At 36.9% G+C, this 25,945-nt stretch overlaps 1 protein-coding gene across 1 annotated transcript in view; it reads right to left on the bottom strand.

The window, feature by feature from the left end:
- bbox1 (gamma-butyrobetaine hydroxylase 1) overlaps positions 1-25,945 on the bottom strand; it is a 27,744-nt gene extending 1,799 nt beyond the window's left edge. Inside the window, exons 1-7 of the mRNA XM_023332502.1 lie at positions 25,862-25,945; positions 23,498-23,931; positions 21,197-21,311; positions 4,010-4,208; positions 2,720-2,825; positions 2,379-2,575; positions 1,435-1,601 (exon numbers count right to left, since the gene is read on the bottom strand). Coding sequence (XP_023188270.1) covers positions 1,435-1,601; positions 2,379-2,575; positions 2,720-2,825; positions 4,010-4,208; positions 21,197-21,311; positions 23,498-23,896 — 1,183 coding nt within the window. The 5' untranslated portion in view covers positions 23,897-23,931; positions 25,862-25,945. The remainder of the gene's footprint in view (positions 1-1,434; positions 1,602-2,378; positions 2,576-2,719; positions 2,826-4,009; positions 4,209-21,196; positions 21,312-23,497; positions 23,932-25,861) is intronic.

The raw sequence follows: 25,945 nt of genomic DNA, 5'->3' as shown, positions 1-25,945 counted from the left end.
AGGATCAGACATAAGAGTGTTTGCTGTTGATCTGAGATGGTATTGTGCAGGTAATGTATAACACAAACCAGAAAGGCTAAACGTCAAGAAGCTTAAGGTCAGGCATTATTTAAAGTTCAGGACACGGCAGAAACAAATCCGGTTTTATCCATCTAATAATGAGAATTTTTTTTTTTTTTTTTTTTTATAGGACAGTCCTTCAGTGCATACAGAGGTTACCAATGGGTTGGACGTTTACTGCTTGAAATAATGCTGTGGGAGCCAACAGATCCATCCTGCTGCACATTAATGTCCTGAATCTCAGCTGCTAGATGCAGCACAGATGCATGTCATGACTTTTGCTAGATATTGGTAACTTGATTTAGCCAGCTGTGACAGAGATGGCAGTGACGTTTTAATGTCACCGCGACCTTAACAATGACAAAGATGTTGTTCACCATGTTTACGACAAGCTGAAGCAGCCTGCAGAGCAACGTCCTTCACTCTGAAAACACACTCTCCTTGCTTTTTGTAAATCTCTACAGATTGTTGATTACAACACAAACTTACATTTATTTTCCTAAGATTTCTTGATAAATAAAGGTGAAAATGAATGGAGATGCATATTTTTTTAGCTATCTGAAAAGTGTGGTGTCCCTCTGCTGTCCCGTAATAAGACCCAGTGGAAAGCAACTGCCTTCAGACAATACCTGGATCATAATTTGTCTAAAGCAATCCAGCGTTTTTATTTTAAAAGTCTGAGCTTCTAGAAATGAGCAAAACTCACAATGAGAAGGTAGATATCATCTACAAAGTATCTCAGGACTGTGTTTGATAGTCAGTTGAAGTTCTGATTGTCAAGAGGAACCAACAGAGGATCTCTTTACTATGGAGACTTTTAATGGTTGTAATATTTTAATATTTGCTAAAAGTCTTTGAACCTTTTCCTTTATTTGTTAGACAATATACAGGAATAGTCTACACAGTATTGTAAATGTTTGCTCCCAGATCATTAAGACTATTGTATAACTCTATAGAACAAAGAAGTGGCTGGAAAAATGATCAGCCAGCATGAACACATACAGTACATTGGTACTGTTGCCTTCAGGTCCGTATTATATTATGCCCAAGTCCAGAACTAATTGTTACTCAAAGTATTTTATTTTCTCTGCAATTAGGCTGTTGAGTATAGATGATGCCTGCAGCTTTTGGTATTTTTTATATGTACTTCTCTTGTGTTGTATTTATACAGCATATTTTTTTTACACAGAATTAATGAATTTGGTTAGTAGATTAATGTTTGAGATAAATGTATGGCCCAGAAGGCTACAAATAAATTTTCTATTGAGATCAATAGAGTCTGATTCTGAAACTGAATCTTTCAATGATCTATTTTGTGTTGGTCAGGTAAATAAAGTATATGTAAACTTTTCATTTTCAAAGTGACAGACTGACCTGGCTTCATGGTGTAGGTGACCACGTTTTCCGGTCTGCTCATGATGTCCACATAGGCCTTCAGCGCTCTATAGAAGGGCTGGACCTGATGTAAGGGGAGGTCCAGCACAGAGTCTCTGGTGGCGTTGTTGTAGTTTATTTTTGTGACTTTTCCCTCGGAGTCAACACTGATTAGAGATATTACAGATTTAGACTTTGACGAGTTTCGATGCTTAGAGCTGAAACAATTTTCTTCCAAGACATTATTTAACTTAAACTGTAATGTTTTTAAACATCCTGTTTTATACCTATATAAAACAGTACATAGGAAAATGTAGAGCTGCAGCTACCAAATATTTCAATAATTTATTGATTATTCTGAAGATTAAATTGGAGTCGATTTTGTACAATATCAAAAATGCAAAATAAAAATCAAACATATAACTAAATTCCTTTTATAAGTAAAATAAACTTTTTTTTGCCTGAAATGCAATAACAGTGACTATTTTCAGAGACTTTATACTTTAGTTAACAATTCATCCATTTCTAGATTAATTGACAGTTATTTCAATAATCATGGAAGCTGAGCAACTGAGCAAATTTTGATTGTGATTTGTTTTCTGTCAAAGTAATTTATAATCACCTCAATGTTCACATGTTGGAATAAGCAAATATACTGTGAACCCGTGGATTTAAATAAATGGATCAAGACATCCTAAATTTTCATGAATTTTTCAGCCAAAGACTTATGTTGTGGATCAAAATTCAAAGGGCCCTGAACACATCTTTTTTAGAGTCACAAAGAAAATAGATCTCAGTTTTTAATATTTCTGAACAGCAGATGGCAGTGTCTCCATTCCAAATGAAATAACTGTACACACACAGTCGTACAGTTACAGGATGTACCACCAAATCAGATGTGTGTGTATTGTTAAACAGTCACCTGACGTCTCATTGGTACTTACTCGATGATCCGATTCTTGGACTGCAGCATGAAGTCGCAGTAGTCCGTCCCGGTGTCGGTGAAGTCCACACGGAGCGAGGTGAGCGTCCGGAAGGCCTCCGGATCTTCTCGCTGCAGCTGCTCGGCCATGTGGAAGCCGTCCACCACTTCGCTCTCCCCTCCTTCCTTTGCCTGGTTAATGCAGTGCAGGAACTGCACCTACAGCAGGCCGAGGCACACATGCTGAGCAAATGCTCCCTTTAAGGCTCTGAAGTCATGGAGGCCAAATGCCAAGACATGATTCATCGCTGATCCCGTTCCTGTTTAATCCTCTAAACGGCATTTAAGAAAGATTTTACTCACCCCAGGTGCAAAGTGTAAAGCTGGATAGTCTGTATGCAGGCTCAGCTTCCCTGAAGTGTACGCCACATTGTTTGCCATGGACTTGTCCTGGACCTGCCATGTATGCCTGAGGACAAAGATAACATTCATTAATAAACCCCACTTTAATTATTCTACTTTGGCAACAGAAGATCAGCAACGACAATTAGGCAGCGAGGAGAAAAGGATGAGATGAGATGAACTTCGGAGGGATCCCTGAGGGGAAACCGGGCAGCTTCACAGGAATGCTCAGACTGTAGACTCTTAAGTAGATCCTTCATTGAGATGCAGCATGAGTCGAGCGCTAATGAGCTAAAGTTATCTTCAATGTTCTGTTTGTACGCCTCGTTCTGGACGAAGCTCGAGTCATTACCAACTTCTCTCATGGCAGACTCTTCCTGCAGAATGAGATCATCTCCTGCTGGTGGAAGAGCTTTCTGATTCAAACTTCAGTTGCAGCTGAGTGCACCAGGATATTCCTCTGGAAAGATGGAATACTTGTAGTTTGTTTTCCTTTTCTCTGTCATCAAACTATCAGCCCTGCAGCAAGTCAAAGTGATGAACTGCTGTGATTGAAAAAGGCTAAGAAACAGTCACTAAGCTCAACTTTGGAGTCAATATGAACCAAAGCAATAGATGAATCACTCGTGCATACGGTCTCTATACATCTGTGCTTTAAAAGGTTGACTTCCTTTTGAATGTAGAGAAGTTTGCATGCACTCATCATAAGAGTAAATAATTAAGACGCATTTCACCTATTTTCTTCAACGTGGAATAATTTTCACCTTAAAAAAAAACAAAACTAATGCACAAGTTCTCTAGTCAACTAAGGTTCAAACAAAATCACTATATAGTATGCAATAATCCCCACTAATATCTGGTTAAGCTGTAAAAATAAACATGTCTTTACTCCCTGCATAATTCTGCCTGGATATTTGACCGCTCTTCCTATCAGAATTGGTTAAGTTTGTTAAAACTGGTTGTTTTCTTAGAACAGTTTCTAAAGACCAAGGGAGGGATAAATACTCACAGCCCAAGTACTACTATTAATTTAACATTAAATTTAACCTTGTGCACCCAACTGTAATTTTTAAAAATATTTCAAGGTATTTATTGTAAAAGCGATCCAACCTTTCAAAAAAGTAGTATGAATATGTAAAAGCCCTACATTTTTGTAATATTAGCACAAATTGGTGTTGATTTAATTTAAAATTCTCCACAACCTTTATGCTTAGTCACAGTGCTGAATGTGCTTCCAGTAAACAGTCTTACCCGTAAAACGTCAGCCTGAGATATCCAATCCTCTCAGCCAGTCTGGCCACTTGACCTTGCTCTGCAGGCGCCCCCTTTAGGTGCACGATACCAACTCGCCGCAGGGCCAGGAGCCAGGCGAGCGCAGCCCCATCGTCATGGAGAACTTCCTGGAAGTCAGCTTGGGGAATACGCAGCGTCGCGTCCCAATAATAACGCTCTGAAATGCAAACACGTTATGGTTTTTACCCCTAAGCTGCTCCATAGAAACTACAGCTGGTAGCATTCACGTTGATGTTTCTTTATTGCATTCTTTGTGTCTGTTAGGAACCAGTTTTGGGTTCTTGTTAATAAAAGAGAAGCTTTATTTTCCAATGGACTTTTAATCCAGGACACAACCGTAAATCTAATCACAGACAAACACCATTCAGAAATCCTCCATGTAAGTTGGACTGTGTTGATAAGATGGAGCACAGCTGTCCAGATGTGCAGCACATGTTGAATTCAGGCATTATAAAACATCTGACATCTAGTTATGTTGTTTACTGTGAGAAAAAGACTTCTGCTAGACAAACATTTTTAGATAGACACTTTCTTTTCTCCAGTTTTCTTGTCCTAAAAACTTTCTTTTGCATTTGACAAGATCAACTATGACGGTTTGTTTTATTCTAGAAAGGAAGTAATTTATCTCCAAATCCATTACTGCATCCTTTGCTTATTGGAGCTGAATAATATTCTAAACTCTGCTGCTCACTTGAAGATGAATGGTTCTCTAAAAAGTAAAAAAAAAAAAAAAAGTAAAAAAAACAGCACGTCTCCATAAGACAGACAGAAATGGAAAGAATCTTCCCATTGCTCTCCACCCAGCTGGCTTCACTCCTTTTTCCATGCAGCCTCCCTCCAGCGACTTCCAAAGGAACAGCTGCTAAGTACATTTGTGGGTAGGGGGATGGGGGGGATTTCACACGAAGTGTGTACCTGTCTGATGTTTATGGCGCCTCCTTGTGTCTCTTAAGTAACCGCTATGCTCAAAACAAAGCTTAATAAAGCTGCAGCACAAAGCAGCCTACAAGAACTAAACCGAGGATTTGACAGAGTCAAAATGTTCCTGCTGAAAACCAAGCATGATTTATTCTCATGAGAAGTGTCCAAAACCACCAAAGAAAATACGCCTGTTTGCTGAGGCCTGTGAAAATTTAAAGACGCAACAAAACAACTTCAAGCGGTGATTTTATTGCCTTGTTTTTTAAAACCAGTGAGGCGCGAAGACCGATGCTACACGAGTCAGGAGCACGGTGGTCATCATGACTCGCGGACCTCCCTCCAGGCTGTTGTCACAAATGATCAGTTACTGGCTTCACAACTCACTCACTTCAAGGATCTGCTGCCTGTTAAAACGTGTCATGAGGATGGAGGCAAACAGAGAGAGCATGGGAAACCTGGGCAAAGGTCAAACCTGAATGCTATAATTAATTGGGAAACGTGCACAGGAATAAGCAGTGCTTCAGTTTTTTCACTTCAGGACGTCGATCTTTACAGAAAGCTTCTGGCTCGGGTTGTAGTCTTCCTGTACGTGTTCAGTCCCAGCAGCAGTTCAGCACAAATCTCATTCTGAAACTTGTCACGCTCACCATTATCAGGACAGTTCACCATGTGCCTGCTGGGCTGAACAAAAGATGAGAACCTTGCTTGAATATCTACCGTCTAATCATGTAATCAGAGACGCACAGCAGCTTGTTTACGACTGGGAGAGTTAATCACAAATGTTAGATATGTGAGGTGAAAAGAAAATAACGAGGGCCTTTTAACCTAAACAGTGAAAAGTTCAGAATCGGGTCAAGTTGTAAACAGATGAAACTAAAAGTACAATCATGTGTGGGCTGTGTGAAAGCAGTTTTATGAAGCGTGGATGACGAATTTAATGCTAAAAAGAAAGAAAAAGGTTGCGGGATAAACAGCGCCATGAAGACCAAACTCAAACTACTAGTTTTATATTCTACAAATCTGGCCTTTTAGGATGAGAGCCAGGAATTGAGTCATTAAAAGTGCACTGAAGGAAAGTAGCATGTGGAAAAATATGCTACGGTCAAAATGGTGACTTTTTGGAATACAAAAAGCTAACCAATTCAAAAATACCTTGAATTTGAAAGTGACATTAAGTAAACACATCCTGAACAAGTTATCCTCATCATGAAACATGGTGGTGGCAGAACCATGATGAAGGAACTCAGGTGGGACAGGGATGTGAGTCATAATTGATGGCAAGATCGATGGAGGTATCAAAAATGGAAATACCACAAGAAAACTGTTAGTGGCTGAGGCAGAAAAGTCCACAAAGAATTGGATCACATTTGGTTTTTGTTAAAAAATAACTTCTACCTTCTGATTTTAGTTGGAAATGAATTCTGATCACGTAATATATTATGATTTTATAAATCTGATGTCCATATCATAATATATTACCTGATTAAATTTTTCATGACAATCCCCTATTTCGATTGTACGTAATATGTATATGTATGTAAAATATGTATATCTTTTAATCGTAATAAAACTTTCATCACCACAGTTCACAACAGAACTGCTGGACAGCTCCTTAGATCTTTATGTTATCAGAAACTTCTACGTTAGCTCGAGGAGCAAAACTGCTGGATGAATTTGACTTGCAGGCAGTCAGAAAGATGGACATGGCAAATAATATTTCAATACGTTATTTTAACTTATATTTTATAATAATTGAAAAACAGATTTGATTTTTTAAAATATATATGTAGAGTTTAAAAGATGTATGGGATTAAATTTTGTTATTTTTGCTTTTTTTCCCCTCATTCTCTTTCCAACTTTCTGAAGCCTCCCTAGCGCTCCCCAGAGGCCATGGCTCCCATTTTCAAAAGAATTACTCTAGAACTTAAAATCCAAATAAAAACAATAAACTCTGTAGAGACATAATCAACTGTGGAGAGATATGAATACTTTAGTAAAAGACATGATGTTCTTGAAAAAAAAAAGATTCACTGGATGCTGTGCCTCCTCCTCAAAAGTCAAACACAGTCTATGCTTGTTTCTCAAAGCACTAAAAATATTTGACCCGATGCATGTCCTTAAAGTAATTCTGAATTCAGTAAAGTTATCTCAGAGAAAATGTTCTTAGACACACGCATTTATTAAAATATATACTGACGTGACACTGCAGGATCACCAGAAATGCCATGAAAAATTCAATAGTTATCCAGGCTTAATTTTAGTTCAGTCGGGATGACTTGACTCAAAGAGACTGTTCTTCTCACTAGCAGTTATTAGCATTTGAACGTACAGTATGACTCTGTTCTGGGACGCTGCAGTCCTTCCACACACGCAAGCAAAGCCAGAGGCAGGCAGAGCAGCTGCACAGGGCCTTGATGGTGGGGAACGCAGCGGGCCTCACTGACAACAGACATGGCATTGAAGTCATACACAGTATGAAAATAAGGAGCTGTGAGAGCAAGAGACTCAGAAGGGAAGGCTGCTGGAGTGAGATGTCTCGAGCATCCACCACGAGATGCGCCTTATTGGACTGGAAGAAATACTGTATATCAACTGAACCATCAGCTCATGTGAGCACGTTACACTGGAAGTGTGGAGGAGCTTCACATGATCAGAAACCCGTTATGAAAATTTCTCTTTATAGGCATTTACATCAGGTCAAAAGCTTCGTGCAGGGACATGCTGTCCTACCTGCAGTCTGTGTTGATGAATGTGTACTGACATGCATGAGAAGCAACAAAAAAAACATTTAAGACAAGCACACCTGATGTAACTCTGTGTATTTGCCTAAATATAAGGGAAAATAAAAAAAAGCAGAAGAGGAAAAAGAAAAACGTACTAGGACTGCACCTCCCAGAAATCTTTCTGAACGTTGCAGATTGCTGTATTACGGAAAGGTGGGACAGTATAAGCTAAAGTAGAACCACGTGTGGAGATGATTAATTTTAAAATAACCTCAAACCTTTTAGGGGTTTTTTCTTCAACAGTGTTGTACGCCACAAAAAACCCCCCAAACTTTTATCCACGTTTCTTTGCAAAACTCCAACTCAAAACAGATGGGAAAGCAGTTTTCAAATCTTGCCAGAGATTCAGAACAAGACTTAGGTCTGGACTTTGACTGGACCTTTTTAGAGCATGGACATGCTTTGATCTTAATCTGCAGTCCATAAGAGCCAGTGTCCTGCAGCAGTGAACTGCCTCCTTATTAACTAAACATGAGTTTCTTCAACTCAGTTTTAAATTTACCTTTGCTAACATTTTCAGATTAGCAAAGGTAAGTTTCAGGTTAATCTCTGTTTGAGTCTCAAGTCTTTCGGGGTTTTATTTCATAAGTGTACGGTATTCATGTTCCTAAATCATCCAACCAGCTTCCTTCTACTTGCTGAAGAGAAGAATCCTCACAGCATAATGCTGCCACCATTATATATTATATATATCAACCCCTTAACCTGCAACTGAATGGTATTTTCCAGGGGTGAGGGCTAAAGGGTTTGCATTTTTTGTCACATCTGAGGTGCATATTATAACCTTTATGTGGTGTGACTGCAAAGCGAATTATAAAATCTAAGTAATAGAATTTTAATTTTACAGTTTTAGATTATAAGTTAAGGTTTAACGAGAAGCTAAGCATGACAATCTTTTGGGTTTTTCCAAGAACATGATGCACAATGATTGTCTATATCAAGGATAGGACTGTTATCCTTGACATGTTTTATTTGTTAGGAACATTAGTATGCATAACATTTTAGGGATTATATTAAACATACTGTTACATTTTTATAAGTTATATCTTCTTTCTGAACGACCCTGTTTTTCTTGCAAAACCTAGAGGATATGACTAACAGACAGTAAACTACCAGAATTTGCCAGAGTTTCTTTAATAACTTCCTAGCAATAAAAACACAAACTATATGACTGCCTGGAGCTTTTTCCTGTGTGGTCATTTGTGTAAAGTTACTGTGGCGTTCACAGGAATAAAATGCTGGCATGTGCTTGAAGGGACAGCTTCTGACAGCCAGACAAGATAGTATACGCAGACAATTCCCTCCTCTGTTTCTCCCACAGTTGTAAAGTGCTACAGTGGCTTTTCCAGATGAGGAAACCTGAAGCCCGGGCTCCTGTGGTTGTTACGCAGTTCATGGCACTTTGGCTTTGCTCTCACTGTGCTCTGCTGAAGCTTGGAGGCCCGCACTGCTCTCCTCTGGTGGGAGTCCTTTAAAGCTCCGCTTCAATCACTGCCGTTATCCACAGAGCTTTTGTTTTGACTTGGATAAGTTTTATCTCTGAGCTTGGATCAGCTCACTTCAGTGGTCTGTCTGGAATGTACTGAGGAAGGTTCAAAGCCAGATGGCATAAACTCTTGTGGAACGGCCGAGCATAGAAAATCAGATTCAACCTGGTCGTGACGTGAGATTAAAAAAAAATAAATCCAAATGTAGCCGGATGATTTCAGCAGCTGTTTACAGAGAAATTATCACATTGTTGACTACATCTTTTTGCTATTGTTACTAATCCTTCGGTAAAGAAATGATATGTTCTCAGTTGCTAACATCATATGCTTATGGCTCTAAACCTATTATAAGACAGAGTGTATAATTCAGTGAGTTTTTAGGATTCATTGATATTATATCTCTAATGGTTTATTTGAGCTGGGGGGTTTTATTAGGAGTTTTACTTAAAAAAATATTATTGAACTTGCATTCCTTTTACAGTTCTCACACATTTTTACAATAAAACATGTAATTAATTTAGAGATTTATTTAAGTCAAATTGTAAGAATTCAACAACATGAGCTAAACTAGAAAAGTTTTTTTAAATTTTGCTATCTAATTATTTACAAGGTAAAAAAAAAAGATAAATAGTTGTTTTAAACAGAAATTTTAAAAAGAGAAGTGCAAAGGATCTGAAAACTTCTAGGCTAAATGCAAGGAGGCAGAAATGAACCAAAAACTATTGTCAGGTGCTACCTCTGAAAATTTCATCCTGTTTCTGGGAACGAAACAAAACCCAGCTTAACTATGTCCTTCATCCTGGATGACCAGTGAAATATGCAACACTAAAACAGCACGTTCAAAAAGATTATCAGCAGGGAACTTTGTGTAAAATATTTCAGCAGGTACAAACAAGGAGAAGGGCAAAAAGGTTACTCATTACTGCAGGTATTACTACATTTTAAAATGGCTTCTGAAAAGGCCAAACAATTGAACTACAACCTTCAGCCTAAAATACAGTGCTGATGGATAAATAAAACAGGACAAAACAAATGAGAAAAAAAAAATTCAAGCCATGTTGATTTCGCATTTTAAATTGTCTTTCAGTATGGTCGCACACTGAAACCACAGCAATTACTGAAGCAGTGCTTGTTCTAAAAATTTTAAAAGCTATTATAATTTACCTTAGTAACCTTGAATATATGACATCATTATTTTTACTGAGAGGGATTACCTGAAATTGTGTCTCAGCTCATTTGCTTAAGACAAAATGCAAAAACAAGTCCCACAGATTTAGTCAAAAAGCCTAATTCATAAAAAGCCTAATTCTTAATAGGCTGACACGTCTGCTGAGAATAATCAGACACTGAACTATTTCAACAGACCCAACAAACTGGTAATAAATGAAACAGACCACCACTTCAATTCTTTCTGGCTTCAGACAGAGGGAGTGGATGAAGGTAGAATTTAACTGGAAATGTTTTCATTTTTTTCTACACGTCATAAAGAAATTGATCAGAATGTCGAGTTCTGGTGTTAAAACAGTTTCCCAAAACGGACCAAAACCTACACCTGCGTTTTAAGACAGTTTCTAATTTTAGACGTTATGTTGTCCTGACTAACAACTAATGACTGTTTTGCTTGGAAAGAAGGAAATTCCATCTGAGCTTCTCAATAATGAAACTTTGAGTCATGACTGAACAGGGAAACATTGGCTCCAGATTTTATTCCTGATAGCATGTTTTATGTTGGGGTGTACACGGTTATATCTTATCTAACATATCGTCAAATTGCAAAGTAAATTTTTTTTTTTTTTTACTAATCCAACAAAAACACCTTTTTATAAAACAGAGCAGCAGTATGACAGTGCAGCTAACTCCTAGATTCCCAGCTTGAGGAGACAAAGTGAGCAGTGTTTTCTGTTTTCTCACTGGAGAGCTCCAAGCCTCAACACACTAATCCAAACCTAACACTTTCTCCATCTGCAACTTTGGGTGCATAAAACCAAGCCGAGCCCTGCAGAAGTTTCTCAAACGGGAGTCAATTTTTTGGCAACTTCTATTCAATGCTTTCAGTGTTATTTCAACTGCCAAGCAGGACGCCTGGTTTTACAAAATGAAAAATCCAATCATTATGTTCATTAAGCTTTCCCTGCAGTCTGACAAAGATGTTGAAATTTCAAAAGAGATGACAAAGAGGTGGGAAGTGACCTAAATATAGCTGATCCGTGAACAATTAGGGAGATAAATGCTGTGAGTGAAAAACAGAAAAAAAAAAAAAAATTGTTGAAAAGGGCCGAATCTAAATTCCTGGACTGAGTCCATTATTTGAAAAGTGTTAGTTGCTGAAACCATTCAACGTCCATTATAACACACTAACAGTGAAAGAAGCTAATTATAACAAATTAAAAACACTCAAGATGTGGTTTACAGTACAAATTCCCTAAATACTTTCAGGCTGATAACACAGCACTTACTTGTATATGAGAGCGACTGTTTAGAAAGTTGGTTGGTTGTGCTAAAGAACTAAATGTTGTGTGAAATTATGTTAATGTTTGGAAGAACAAAGACAATTCCCACTGAAATAAAGACACGCTTCCAAAAGGCTGTTGGCTGACAAAAAAAAAAAGAATAAATCAAGACCAGAATCCACCAGCAAGACAAGAACCTGACAAATCGGCTGCTGCTTAACAGAATCAGTCAGCAGCTTTAATGAAGAAAAGTCCAAACTCAAACAGTGCAGGAGAGTTATGACAAAGTCATTCAGCAAGTTTATGATGAATGTGTAACTGAAATGGATTACTAACTCATGAAAATCATATGTGTAAAGCTGGAACACGAGTTAGAAACAAGCCACACAGAAGGAACTTCAAAACCTAATAAAATATGCAAAGAGAATCGTTTAAAAACAAATAAGAATTAAAGTGATTCGCCAAGACACAATAGAGCATGTAAGTGGTGTACAGAAACAAGATTGGGTGTTTCCACATTGTAATGCATCCATCCATCCATTGTCCGGCTGTCATTGGGTAGAGTACACTCTGAAGATGTCGCCAGTGCATCACAGGACAACCATGCACACACACTATATTTAGTGTATAGCTCCAAGGCAACTTTTTCACAATACAGGCCCCTGATGGTAATTTCAATGGAAATTTTGAGTTTGTTATATAGCACCAAGTCTCCAAAAATGTCATCTCAATTGCAATCAAACACATCCAAATTCAATACATTTATTGCAACTTGATAATAGCTAAAATATAGGGCAGTCAAACTGATTAAAAGTCTCCTAATGAAGGAAAACACTTTTTTTTAAGTAAAAAATGAAAATAGAATAATTAAAAGCATAAATGTTCATTTCACAGTAATAAAAAATGTCCTTCTCATTATTCTGACACTTAGCAAATGGAAATAATTTTGTTAAAGCTCATCTGACCTAAAAAGTGTCATTTAGTCTGACTTAATGTCTGATGTGTGTGTAAATATCTTTTTTCAAACCGATGAAAAAATTGGGCCTTTTTGCGTCTGTCTTTTGTTCCTTAATTTATTTATATGACAATGGCTAAAACTAATATCTAGAAAGAAACACAATCAAAAAGGTAGAAATTTCTACAAGCACACAAAATATCAATCGATAACTACTTAAAGACGAAAATAAATAAAGAAATTAATATTGATGTATCAGTCTGGCCAAAAAAATGAAGCTCTACTGCAAATGTGTGCATGTCAACTGCTTTTTGCACTCAGAGCCAAGTACTGCACTTCTCAAAAGATAAATGTAAATGGAGCAGAAAGTCATTAAGCCTTTTTTGTTTCCTGCCACTACACGATCAAATTACCAGTCAAGCATTGTTCACTTGATGTGTGAAATCACACTAAATGTGAAGGGGAGGTGGGCCGAAGAACACAAAGCACTGGTACTTGCTTGTATTACTGAAACCTAATTAGGTAACTCTAACCAATAAATGACTGGAGCTCTTAACAAACACTTGTCTTTACGCCTTGTTGAGGGTGAGGATCGTAATGGGATCTTTAGCAGAAAGACAGAATACATTTACTAAATATCAATCTTGGGGCATAATTTTTACCTCATTCCATATGGAGTGACATAAAATTTGTCATAATTCCCATCTCAACTAAACAAACATGACAGGCACAAAATGGGAGGCTTAAGATGATGACATGGTTTAAATATTGAAAGCATCTGGCAGGCGTGGAGTATATCACTGGCAGATTTATTGGTGAAAGCAGGAGTCATTGCACTGCATTCTGATTGACACAAGCTTTCCCAGGAACAATTTAAAATCCTCGGTCTCCTAAGTGACGCGAAACATTTAAAGTTCACCTTGTCAGAACGGAAAAATTATTGTGTGCGACCTAAAGGTTAGGAAGTGGGTAAACACTATGTGAGTGATATTCAAGTAAAGATTTCTACTGATGGGAGACTAACAAAAGCACCACGAATCAATATGTAATTAAAGCATATCCATTTGAGAGTCATGGTGAAAATATTTGATACATTCTTGGTTTATTTCCTCTCAAACATTAAATGTAATATTAATCAACACCAACTCAGATACACAAACCTTAGATGTACAACAAGGTTTTTTTAAAACAGGAAATGTGAATAAATAAATTGTCCTTAAATAATCATTACAGTGCCTTCAAAATGTATTCACACCCCTGAAATTTTTCATGTTACAACATTGCATTTTATTGGGATGTCTGTGACTATGAGGAGGAATCAAAAGCTTATATGGTTTTCAAAATATTTTTAAAGTAATTATCTATAAAGTATTGTGTGTATTTGTATTCACGCCTTCTAAGTGAATGCTTCTGAAAGTCTTTAGGAGTATTTCTCTACTACTTTTGCACATAGAGACAATTTTTCTTTAGCTATTTCCTCTGAAAATAGCTCAAACTGATTGGATGGGGAGATTGTCTATTTAATGTAGATTTGGATTTCAAATACTGCCTTTGAAATACTAACACAATCTTATATTAATTTATAACCTATCGCTGCTGTGTTCACTGGCTCTAATGATGTGGTTTGTTCTCTAATGTTTTCTAACAAACCTCCAAGGACTTCATAGAACTGATTATTTATAGGTCATTTGGATAAAACTTATTATCTGACTTCTGAAATAAATTAGCTTTATTTAGAGGGAAAAATGTAAATAGAGCAGGATCCACATGTCAAACTGTTTTTTTTTTGCTTCAAAATGTATCATATTTAATATTTGCATGAAAAATTAAGACCGTGTGTTCTTTTCCTTCCCCTTCACTGTAATAAGCTGCCATTTGATGGTGTATCACATAAAAGCTCACTAGAATACATCAAAGTTGAGATTATAATTAAATATAAGAGTTCAGGACATACTCTTGTATTGACTTGTGTAGTGGCTACTGTAAATGCTGATTTGTTACAGCATTTTGTTAAAAAGTGAAACCATATATGATAAGAACAGTATTTAATGCTGTCTGTATGTCTCCTAACTTCTATGTCTTTTTTTCTTTTTTTACTTGCTTTAACATTAATTGCCCTTTGGGACTCAAATAAATCTGAACCCGAACAATATTTATCAGGAATAACTGGCCTGGCCAAACATCTGTAGACCAATTGCCACAGAAACCTGTGTTAAAGAATATAAACACAGGAGAGCAGACAGAAAGGGAAGCCTGCAAGAACTTTTTTTGGACAGCAGAAAGTTCTTTATTTAAACTCCTGTAACATGGATTTGGAGACTCAGCATTCTGTTTGTTGCCAAAGGCGACGCTGACAGGACTGAGAATGTATTTTTAAGAACATGCAGCTCTTTTTTCGACCCTCACTTTAAATCAGTTTTCCATATGGCAGAGACAGATGGAGGGGTCTGAATAAGTCCCTCAGTTATACAGACATCAGCCTTTCTGATGCTTCACTGACTCATACCATTTCTCAACACTTCACATAGTTCAGGTTTTTCTGGAGCAGCTGTATGAAGACATTAAGCTAAATATATTGACAGTTGCATGTGAATCCATTACACTTATGGTGACAAAATGGAGATAAAGCTGCAGACTTGACTGAGGAGAAAATAAAAAATTGCATGTAACATCTTGAGAATAATTGAGAACAGGAATTATTCTGTTTGCCAAGTAGATCCTAAACCTGACATAAAGTGTCTCCATCACATAAAACACTGCTATAAATATGCAGGAAACAAAATGTTCATTTAGTTCACTTAGCATGAAATAGTTAATGTTTTTACATGATACATCTAAATGCACACCGTAAAAATTGTTGTATGTCCCTCTTGTGAACTGTGCACTGCGGTTTCAGATCTGAAATTCCATAGAAACGTACAAGTCGAAGAAAAAAACATTACCTCAAACTTGAAAAAAACGATATAATGCATGGTGAATAATAACCCCAAAGCTTCAATTATCATATTGACCTCAGCGTCCCCTGAGTGCCACACTTTCATAGCTGAAACTCTTAAACAGGCAGACTTGGGCCTGTAAAATCTAGCTGTGCTGCGTGAAAAAGACAAGAGAAATTCAAACTGTAGACATTGTTTCAGGAAGTGGGAAGCAGAGTAAAATTAAGCATCATTTATCTTAGAGGAATGTAAATTTTTCTAGTCTGGTGTAAGGAATGTAAGACTGGTGCGCAGGAGGAAATAATTAAACTCAAAGTGTATGTGTACACACACATATCAGGTTTTATTGTCTTCAAGCTCAGAAGTTAAATAGCATCATTGTGAAGTCCTTCTACCTTTGAAGTAAAGGTTTTTAAAGAAATAAAAAAAATCAAAAAATAACTATTCATCCGTAAAGTGCTATTAAGAGGGATCTGTTTACACTTCCGCATGAATAGAGGACTTATGAAATTTAACAAACACTTACACATGAACTCTTAATCAGTGTAGAACAAGAGCCGCTTAGCCCTGTGGGTCCTTCAGGACCACGTGTGTATACACAAACTGACTGCAGTCCATCCCCCGCTCCACTGAAGTGCTGCTACCTTGTTCCACAGCTGAACTTTCTCCTCTGCTGTCTGGCAGACTGTAAAGTGTACTGAGCCATTGTAAATATACTGTAAAATGAGTTCCCTTCCAGTCTTTAAGAAAATCAATGACAAAGTAACCCTTCTTAAAAAGGTAAAGAGGGAAATTTTAAATTAATGTACTAAAAGAGCACAGAACAGGACAGTGTGTGGTTTGAATCAGCATGGCAAGTTAATTTCAAATTTTACATCATAAATATGACAAGGCGCACATTGTAATGTGTGCAAAACATAAAAGTCTACACATCCCCAATAAAACACCAGGTCTTTCCACCTTTAATGAACTCGATAACCACTACAAAACCAATACTTTAAGAGAGAAAATCTTAAAATCTGCAGATTTGACTGTGATCAAATTAATCACAACATCTACACCAGAGACAACAACCACTTGTTGGAGTATCTCTGATTAACTCAAAATAACAGTGAACTGATTTAGAGTTTCTGACATTTTCTTATTCGCATTTCACAGTGAAAGCCATGGTGTGCAGAGTGTTCAACAAGTCTAAAAGTTATTGGTCAAGAAACGGGTACACAATTATTCTCAAAGTATTAGACATGCCAAGGAACACAATGAAGATTGGTATCATCAAGTGGAAAAAAACTAAAGAAACAAACTGAACTGCATGCCTCTGCAAAACTGCTGGAAAAAAAAAAAACAGGACGAAGACTGTTCAGAAAGGATACAGAGAGGTCTACAGCGACTTTAAAGTAGATGGAGGAATTTCTGGAAACTTACAACAGTTTCTTACTCTTCACATGCCTGGGCTATGGGGTTGTCCCCTCCATGTTTTACAGAAGGCATGCAGTGTCCTTTTCTGTTAAATCTTCACTTTTTTCCTTCTTTAGACAGAGCAAAACTGGAAAAAAAAATGTCCAGTTTTGTCTCATCAGTATTTTATATATACCTATATATACAATTCTAGAAATATCAGATTTTGTGAAATCTGGCAATTGTTTGTTTTATGTTTTTCTCTCTATGTGGAAGTCTTTCTGAGTCTTCATAAATTGCTAGGGACTAGAGAGTAATATTTTAGTTATATCTCTGCATACAGTTTGAAGTGTTTTGAATGGTTTCTTAACCTTTTCCACTATCTGGACCATCATCCTGATCGAGCTGGGGTTTCAGGTCTTCTCAGAATAGGTCAAAGGGACATGAAGCTGCTGGAGATGCTCCTATAGCCTTTACCATTATCATGGATAGCTATAATCTTAGCTTGTCAGTAAGCTCTGACCTTTGCTTTTTCTGCTCAATGTTCAGTATGGTGCACACAACAATACCAAAGTACCCTGCAGCATGTTTGTGCCCTTCAAATAAGCCGATGAAAAGCTGAAAGGTATCTATGATACTAAATAATGATAAATGCATAGTTTAAAACATCACTACAAAGCAAAGACTAATAGTCTCAAGGGCCACCAAAAAAATCTGTGAATTTACCATAAAAAATCTGTTTTATTAATTCACTCCAGACATACTGGTACTAAAAACATTTAGGTATAAATTGAGCAATTTCTTTGAACCGATTCAGCTTTCAAAAAGAAAAAGTAACATTTCACTGACCTTCAAGGACAGAATACAAACATTTGACCATGTCTATTCTTGAGGTGGAAAAACCTTTAAAATTAAATTTGAGCTAATATCCAACAACTCTGCTATTTCATGACACCCCACAAATCTCAGATAGATATGGATTATTATTGTGATATAATGAGATACTTTCAAAAACATGAAAAGATACAGCTGAATGAAGACTGAAGTACCTCATTTATGCAAATTCAAAATATCAAGTGCACACTATGGCTCTTTTTGTCACTGTTTGAATGACGCAGCGAGGAACATTAACATGAAAGCGGGCTACGTCTGAATGACTGAATACAACCGCTTTACCAGATTGATGAAGCCATTAATGTTCATGTCTGAGCAGGACCTAATAGTCTTTCTCACAGCCACACACATACACACTCGATGCGTACTAACGACTAAATAAAAAATGCACGTTCTATTTATCTAATTTATTCAAGCTGTGACCACTGGGTAAGTACCCATTATATTTCAATTTCAAAAAGGAAATTTCTCTTCCAGGTTGCCCCATGACAGTCAGTAAATATCACATTTAGCAGCTCATTTTCAGAAAAATAGGCTTTAAATGTCTAAATTTAAAAGTATGTATGAATAACAGAAGGATAGAGTCCAAGACGGACGTTCAACCAATCAGCTGAGACAGTCCAAAAATATAATATTGTTGTCAAAATGCAACTCTGAAGCAAATTTGTAATATTTGCAAAAACAAAAAGCAAAAAGATGATGAAGACCAAACTGAGAAGTCTGTCATTTAACAGCAATCGCTGGGAAGACATACAGTATGTTCACTTGAGTGAATTTCAGCCTCATTTACTTATCAGCTGAAGTGTATTGAGTTAAAATAAAATAAAGTGCAAATTTGTTATGTCCTTCAGAATATAAAAAAGTTAGTTAAGCTTTTGAGCTATCATTGTGGCATATCCAGTGGCACTCATATTGCCACACGAGATGAATTATCATGAGTGATAAGCTTTATTTCACATGCTGGTTTGTTATTTATGAACAACCAGAAAACACCTGCTGTTTGGCAAGCTGATAAATTGCCCTTAGTTACAGCTCTGAAACTAAGTAATTCACCGAAGTGTTTGTTCTTCATTTTAATTGGGAGACAGCTGTGCTATGATTTATGGCCTCCTAAAAAAATTATTTCTTTGCCCATTAGATCAACAATAATTGGAAAGTGATCACCAGTCTCAGAACACAGAGACAGAGAGTATCATTCTAAATCTTATCTTTACAGTGGAAGGTAACAGCTAACAGTAAATCTTTCCCAATACATGTGGAAGGAGCTCAATTATCCCCAACACGTCACAAAACTACAGCATACTTTGCAAAATAATATAAATTGTGACTGGGTCTGACACCATAAGGACCTTCATATTACTCTTCATCTAACATCCTGTCCGACCCCGTCTGAAAGGCAATTATTAAAGATATACATTGCGGCATTTTAAAATTTTCTCTTCTTGTAAGTTGTATGAGTGCAAGCTTGTGCAATATTCATCAAACTAGGACATATTAACATGTTATCTCGTGTTTACAAAGTCTTAAATAAAGAGTAAGTACAGGCACAGAGGTTTCCATGCAATCCTGTGTTAATACTTACAACTTTGAACAATTAGCTTTGAAGTAATTAGCATCTTTATGAACATTTAGTACCTGGCATAAATTGTGAAAGCAACTGGTGCAGTTTTCCTGTTAGAGGCATAACTATCATCTCAGAAATGGGGGGAACAAATTTTTTAGAGGTCCATTGAGTGATTTGTCATCCTCTCACATTCAACCGCACCTCCTCTTAGGTGCTAAAAACACAAATAATCACTAACAGCCACAGCTCTCCACCAGGAGACCGACTTTAGTTCTTTAAACTATCTAAAGCTTTAGCTGCCCTTTACCCTTGAACATCTTCAGGGGAAGTAGCCAGATCATTAAATGCGAAATGGCAACACTGAACATGAAATTTTCAGCAAACTATCATTCCTGTAAGTAAATTAATACTCTGCACACAAAATTGAAAGGAATTGACAAGGTAACAGGGTAATAACCCACATAATTTAATGTAATGGCATGAACATAGAAAGTGAAATAAATAAATATAAACTACACATGGCCTTCTCTCTATGCTAATTCAGATAGAAATATTTCAGAGTATGAATGAGCATAATTCTGAAAGATCTGTAAAAACCCTGTCCTGACAACTGCCTGCTTTCTGCTTTCAATAAATATGTTTTTCTCAGCAAGTTAAAATCGCTCTTTACCTGTGTCTGCATCACCATCCCTGCCATTGGTCTCTGGTCTAATATCTTCCCACAAATTTTGCTCTTTCTATTATGTCAATAAAGATTAATTTAAATATGTGGAAAGCAACAGTGAGCACAACTTCTGTTGAACAGGTTTCCCTCAGTTGGTTCAGGTTGGTGGTTACCAGGTCAGCAAATAAAAACAGGTAATTTTCCATTTGTTAGACACAGCTAAACTGAAAACTCCCACTTTTTCAGTGATCAGTGAACACACCAATACCAGTTTATTCATTGAGGCACTTTATTTCAAAATTATGGGACCATATAATCCCTTTTATTTATGTAGGATTGAAAACTATCTCTATTAAGGAATCAGTACCATATTTTAATGCCCAATGTTTCTTACATTTAACTGCTGAATTAAAGCAAAGCTTAAATGAGTTTCAATGGGTTATTTTCCATAGAAAGACAATTATGTTAAAGTCCAAAAAGACATAAGTTTCTTTCTACAATATCACTGTTGAATGTTGGAATAACTATGTGTCTCATGACATGGCATCCTCCAGTTTCAACTGAGTGTTATAAGCTAGAAAAATATTCATGGCTTTGTGCTTTAATACTAACAGAACTTTAATATTAATAGTGCTGACACTTTTTGTGTTGTTTTTAAACAATATACAGTCTATAGTTAACATGGCATATGTTTAGTGATCATCAAATGCACTCCATTCATTAAAATCACTTTATATGTCCAAAGAGGTAACCGTTCATTTTTCATATGTGCATGTCTAATCAAATTTGTTTCTCTTACCATAACTATAACCAGTATCTTAAACTTCTGCTTTTACACAGTCTTTCCTATTTTATGGCCTATGAAATAAAAGGACTTTACTGTTGACTTTGTGGGATGGTCTCAAACCTTTATGAAACAACTCAGAGAGAAATTCTACCTCTACTTTTATTTTGTAGCATTTTTGTTGAAAAGATTACTTGATAAGTGCTTCCTACACCAGAAAAAAATATTATATCAAACGGATCCACAACAGGTTGAGTTCTAAAATACAGAAAAACATATTTTGAAGAGAAAAGATAAAGATAAACTCACCATTGAGGAACAGCTCCTCCTGCATTGCTTGTCTGGCAGCATCAGAAAAACAGCGTTTTTTCAGCCACTCTGCATCAAACACACTCATGTGCTGGTCGGGCCACACAATGGAAACCTGAAAAAACATAACTAGATACTGATTCTCATCAAAAGGTTCCTGTTTTCAACTCTTCACATTTTGATGTTGAAACATGTTAACAAAGAAAGCATTGCTTTTTTTAAAAAAATTAACAGTTTTTGACTACCCACTGTAGGTTTTCTTTCCTTAATATCTACTTTTTGAAATTCACAAAAATGGTTTAATCCACAAGTGGAGAAACATATTGAAGGACATATCTTTTATTATGATGATGTACAGTACTTTGACTATTTTAAACTAAAACGCATTTAAAGGCACTTAATGAAGTCAGAGTTTCAGTATTTTTAAATAACTAAAAGCAAGAATGAACTTTTCAAGGAATTCAAGAACAGTAAGTACAGTGCAAACAGAAAGTTATACAGGGGTTATTTTAGTCAATTTACATAACAAAGGCAAAAAACATCTGAGGATGACTCTCCTGGATGGTTGGAACAGTGAAAACTGAATCTGCTTAAAGCTGCGTCCCACTTTAGGAGCCGAATCCTTAGGGAGAAGCAGGCAGCTCAGAGATGATTCTGTTGGAGGACCTAAGGTTCATGGCTAGCCTACCAAAATTAGACCATCTCCCTGTTTGACCTCAGCACTTCATCATAAGGCAGCTGCACTCAGAGGTCAGTCATTCTCGTCCTGGCAAAGACTATTTCTAGTACCTGAGCACAAAGTTGTGTGCATATAATTTAACACACATCACTAGTAGAAATACAAAAGCAAATAATAATCTAGTTTTGTACTTAGGTACATTTCATAAGGAGAACTGCTCTAATACAAAATAAATGCATATTTTAAAAGAACATTTGAGCACTTACTCATACACCAGTTTTACAAAGGATTAAACATATGATAATATCATGGGAATATGATGAATATTTACACAATCAATAAACTATTTCTCCCTTGTGGATCAAAAACATAAATCATTGCTAAATTTAGAGGCAAAAGGCTCGACCACCAAAAAACATCAACCAATCTATACTGCCTAGGCAAAAAACAAATCACCTACAAAAAACGGTCACGCACAATAATATTTTATCCCCTTCAGCTTAGGTTACGTCATTCATAAGCTTCTGTATGGAAGATTTACTTCCATACAAAGTTGTTTTAATTTTTCACCAAGATCTTATATTGAAGATGGGAGAGTCTGACCACTGCGAAAAGCCTTCTCCAGACCATCACAGGGTACATGTAGACTCATCACCACCTGACCATCTTCCATAGTACCTTGCAAATGAAAGCATTTGTCCTTGGTTAATCTCACTGATTAGTGGCTTTCTTATGGCTACACAGTTTTTCAGTCTCAAAGCTTTGATCTCCCTTTGCTTTGTGCATGTGGAAATGCTCTTATTTTTACAATTAAGTAAAGCTCTGAGTTCCACCATTGTTTTTTTTTTATCAATTTGATTTCAAACATTTAAGTGATCTCCAACCACAATCATTCTGGAGTATTATTCTGACCACATTTCTTTTTCCAAGTTCCCTCTTTCCTTCCAGTTTTTATTAATTTGTTGCAGAGTTCTTAACCAAAGTTTTATAGTTTCTGGAATATCCTTAGACGTCTTTCTGAGCTTCATCCATGCCAATGATTTGTTCCTTCTGAAACAGACTAGCATCTTTTCCACAACCACAGCATGTGTGTCTCAGCATGGTTGTTAAGAAGTGAGGAGCAGCCCATTGCATTGGTTGGGGATAAGTAACTTGTTGCCAACTGAAAGATAACCATCCAGTAACAAATCAATTGGAGGCTTGTACCTATTTGCTCAATTAAATCCAGGTGGTGACTTTTTCTTTTGCCAGGCAGGGTTATTTTACATGTGCAGCCACATTCTCATTTACTACAAATAAGTATGAAATATCATAGCTGCAGAAATTAAAATTTCTTGTTCATTGGTACTTGTTCATTGTTGACTTTGTTGGCTAAGAACAAAGGCAACAATGAACAAAACCAGTGCTGTTTACTACTTACAAATAGCTGAACTGCTAAGCTGTAGAACCTTTTGAAACAGCGACCCAAAATCAAAGGAACACAAGATCCCATTTACTCAATACTGGGCTGACACCACACAATGTAAAGAGCTTAAAACTAAGCAAAAAATGTTTTTCCAACATAAAATATTGGAAAGAGTAATCAACCTTAGGAAATAGATGAGAGTTAGGTAACAACTAACCTTGCCATCTTTAGTAACCTCCACAGAATCCATTCCTGTGTGGATATCAAGATCAGCCATCAACAGCAAGCGGGCCTCAGCTGACCGCAGGGTGCAGTGCGGACACTGGCAGTTGTCTCTCAGCCAGGTGAATGGGTACAAGCTTTGGCCTCCATCTTCCCATTCCACCTCCATCAGCCTCTCCTCATCCAAAGCACGTACATGTCTCATTGAGTGAGAAGCCACAGGCATGGGGGCAGAACCGAGGGTTTGATGTCTGCGAATATGTACTGGAGTCATGCAGAAACTTGGTGCAGGCAGCTCCATCCTACGACAAGCTTTCATTGCCTTGCAGACCACTGGAGAGGGGCTCCTTTGAAAGACGGGACGAGCAAAACGTGCAAGTGTACTCATCCACATTTCTAAATGCTCTTCCCAAGCTTTAATCACCAGTACTAAAAAAAAGTGTAGGGGAAAAAAATTATGAGAATTATTCAAGTCTACTTTAATGTAAAAAAAAAGGCAAACAAAACCTTACCTGATAGGAATTAGTCTACCTTTACGTAATCAAGTATGTTACAGTGCCAACTTATGCAAATGTATGTTATTTTCAACATTTCTTTATAAAAATCTAAAATGCATGGATTCATTTATGCATCGCCCACCCTTTACTCTGATAGCCATAAAAAATATCCACAGCTATCATTTGGCTCCAGAAGCCTTCCAATTAAATTAGTAAGAGTCTACTTGTGTCTCATTTAATTGTAAAGTTTGTGGTTGTAACTTTTCAAAATTTACATTTTTAAATCATTTGTATCAAAACAGTAATAATCCTGTATAGAAGGATTATATACAGGATTATGGCCGGTATCCTGCATGCTTTAGGTTCGTTGCCTAGTTTACAACACTTCAGTCAAATGATTGTTCATTACCAACCTCCTGGGGCCTGTAGGTGGACACACCTGCTGCTCTATATCAGGGTTTCGCAACCTTAGTCGGCAGGACCTGTCCTACACGTTTTAGGCGTTCCCTACTGCCACACTAAATGAATGGGTGATTAACAGAGTCTTTGATAGCCTGCTGTACAGGTAACAAAATCATTTGAATCAGCTGTGCTAAAGGAGATAATTAAAACATGAAGAAGTGTGGGCCCTGGGAACCATTGCTGAGAAATATTGCTTCATAGCAATCATCTTAAGCAGGGATGTCGAAATCTTGTCCTCAATGACCATTGTCCTGCATGTTTTAGATGTTTCCCTGCTCTAGCATAGCTGATTCAAATTATCAATCCTAAAGACTTTTTTTGACTCTGCGGTGACATCAGTCATCTTCTATTTTGGAGCAGCAGCTTATCTGAGGTAAGAGGAAGCAGTTAGATTAGTTCATTAGAGATACAAGTGTATCCTAAAATTGCATCATTGTTGGACAATGTCTCCCACCCAGTAAAGGAAGTTATTGCTGAACTGAAGAGTCACAGACAGCTGAATACTAGGTGCACAAAGGAGTGTATGTAGTATGTCCTTCCTTCCAGCAGTGAAGACTCTATAACCATCACTGCTAACAAATTCTGCTCCAAACTGTTATTTGTACAGTTACTTTAAATAACTGTACAGTATTTTCTTATTATGTAAATTTGCTCTTACTGCTCTTACTCTTGCTGTTATTCGCTGACCTATTTTTATGTTTTTGTGTACATCTAAATGCTTGGACTTGTCTGTCACTTTGCTGCTGTAACACCTAAATTTCCCTACTGAGGGACAATAAAGGTTATTTTTTCTATTCTATTCTGCAATTCTGAACTAATTCCTCAGGATCATCAAGATCTACAGGTCTCATCCATTTGAATCAGGTGTGTTGAGACTTGCCTCTTCATGAAACTGAAATAAGTTTAGTTCAACGAAAAACAAACAATCCCTGGTCATAACAATGTATACTACATTAGTTATTAGCCTTTAATAGTTTTGATAAAATAAACAATTTTCAATTCATTAGGGATCAAATTACTGATAATGTTCAAAAGCAAGAGTATAATATTTTAATACCATGCAACTATTATACTGCACATGACTCGGTGTTTGACAGCATACACACAGCTTATATCGTAGAGTTCACCCACATTCAAGTTGAAAACAGCCTCACAAGAAATCCCATATATAGCCGCCAGCTGCTGGCTTTAAAGACTGAGCTATCAACAAGGCTGTTAGCATGAAGCCGGTGTTTAAAGCTACATCCGGAATCCAGTTTAAAAACATATAAGCGAAACAAACACTCCCCCTCTTTTCCCCGTGGGCTTATTTACCTACTTCCGTTAAGGTTTATGAATTAAAGCGGCGCTGACAAATAAACAGTGAAAACACTCAAATTGTCGCCAATAACAAACGTTACCTGTATTTTGTAAACGCCGACCGTTTGTTGTCTTTAGCAGTGCAGCAGCTGTTAGCTTGAGAGGGGAAGTAGGTGAAAGGTCGG

Source organism: Xiphophorus maculatus, chromosome 4 (genome assembly GCF_002775205.1).
Source record: "Xiphophorus maculatus strain JP 163 A chromosome 4, X_maculatus-5.0-male, whole genome shotgun sequence".
Classification (NCBI taxonomy): Eukaryota; Metazoa; Chordata; class Actinopteri; order Cyprinodontiformes; family Poeciliidae; genus Xiphophorus; species Xiphophorus maculatus.
Note: the sequence above shows the minus strand (reverse complement) of the source record. Positions and strands in the feature narration are given on the sequence as shown.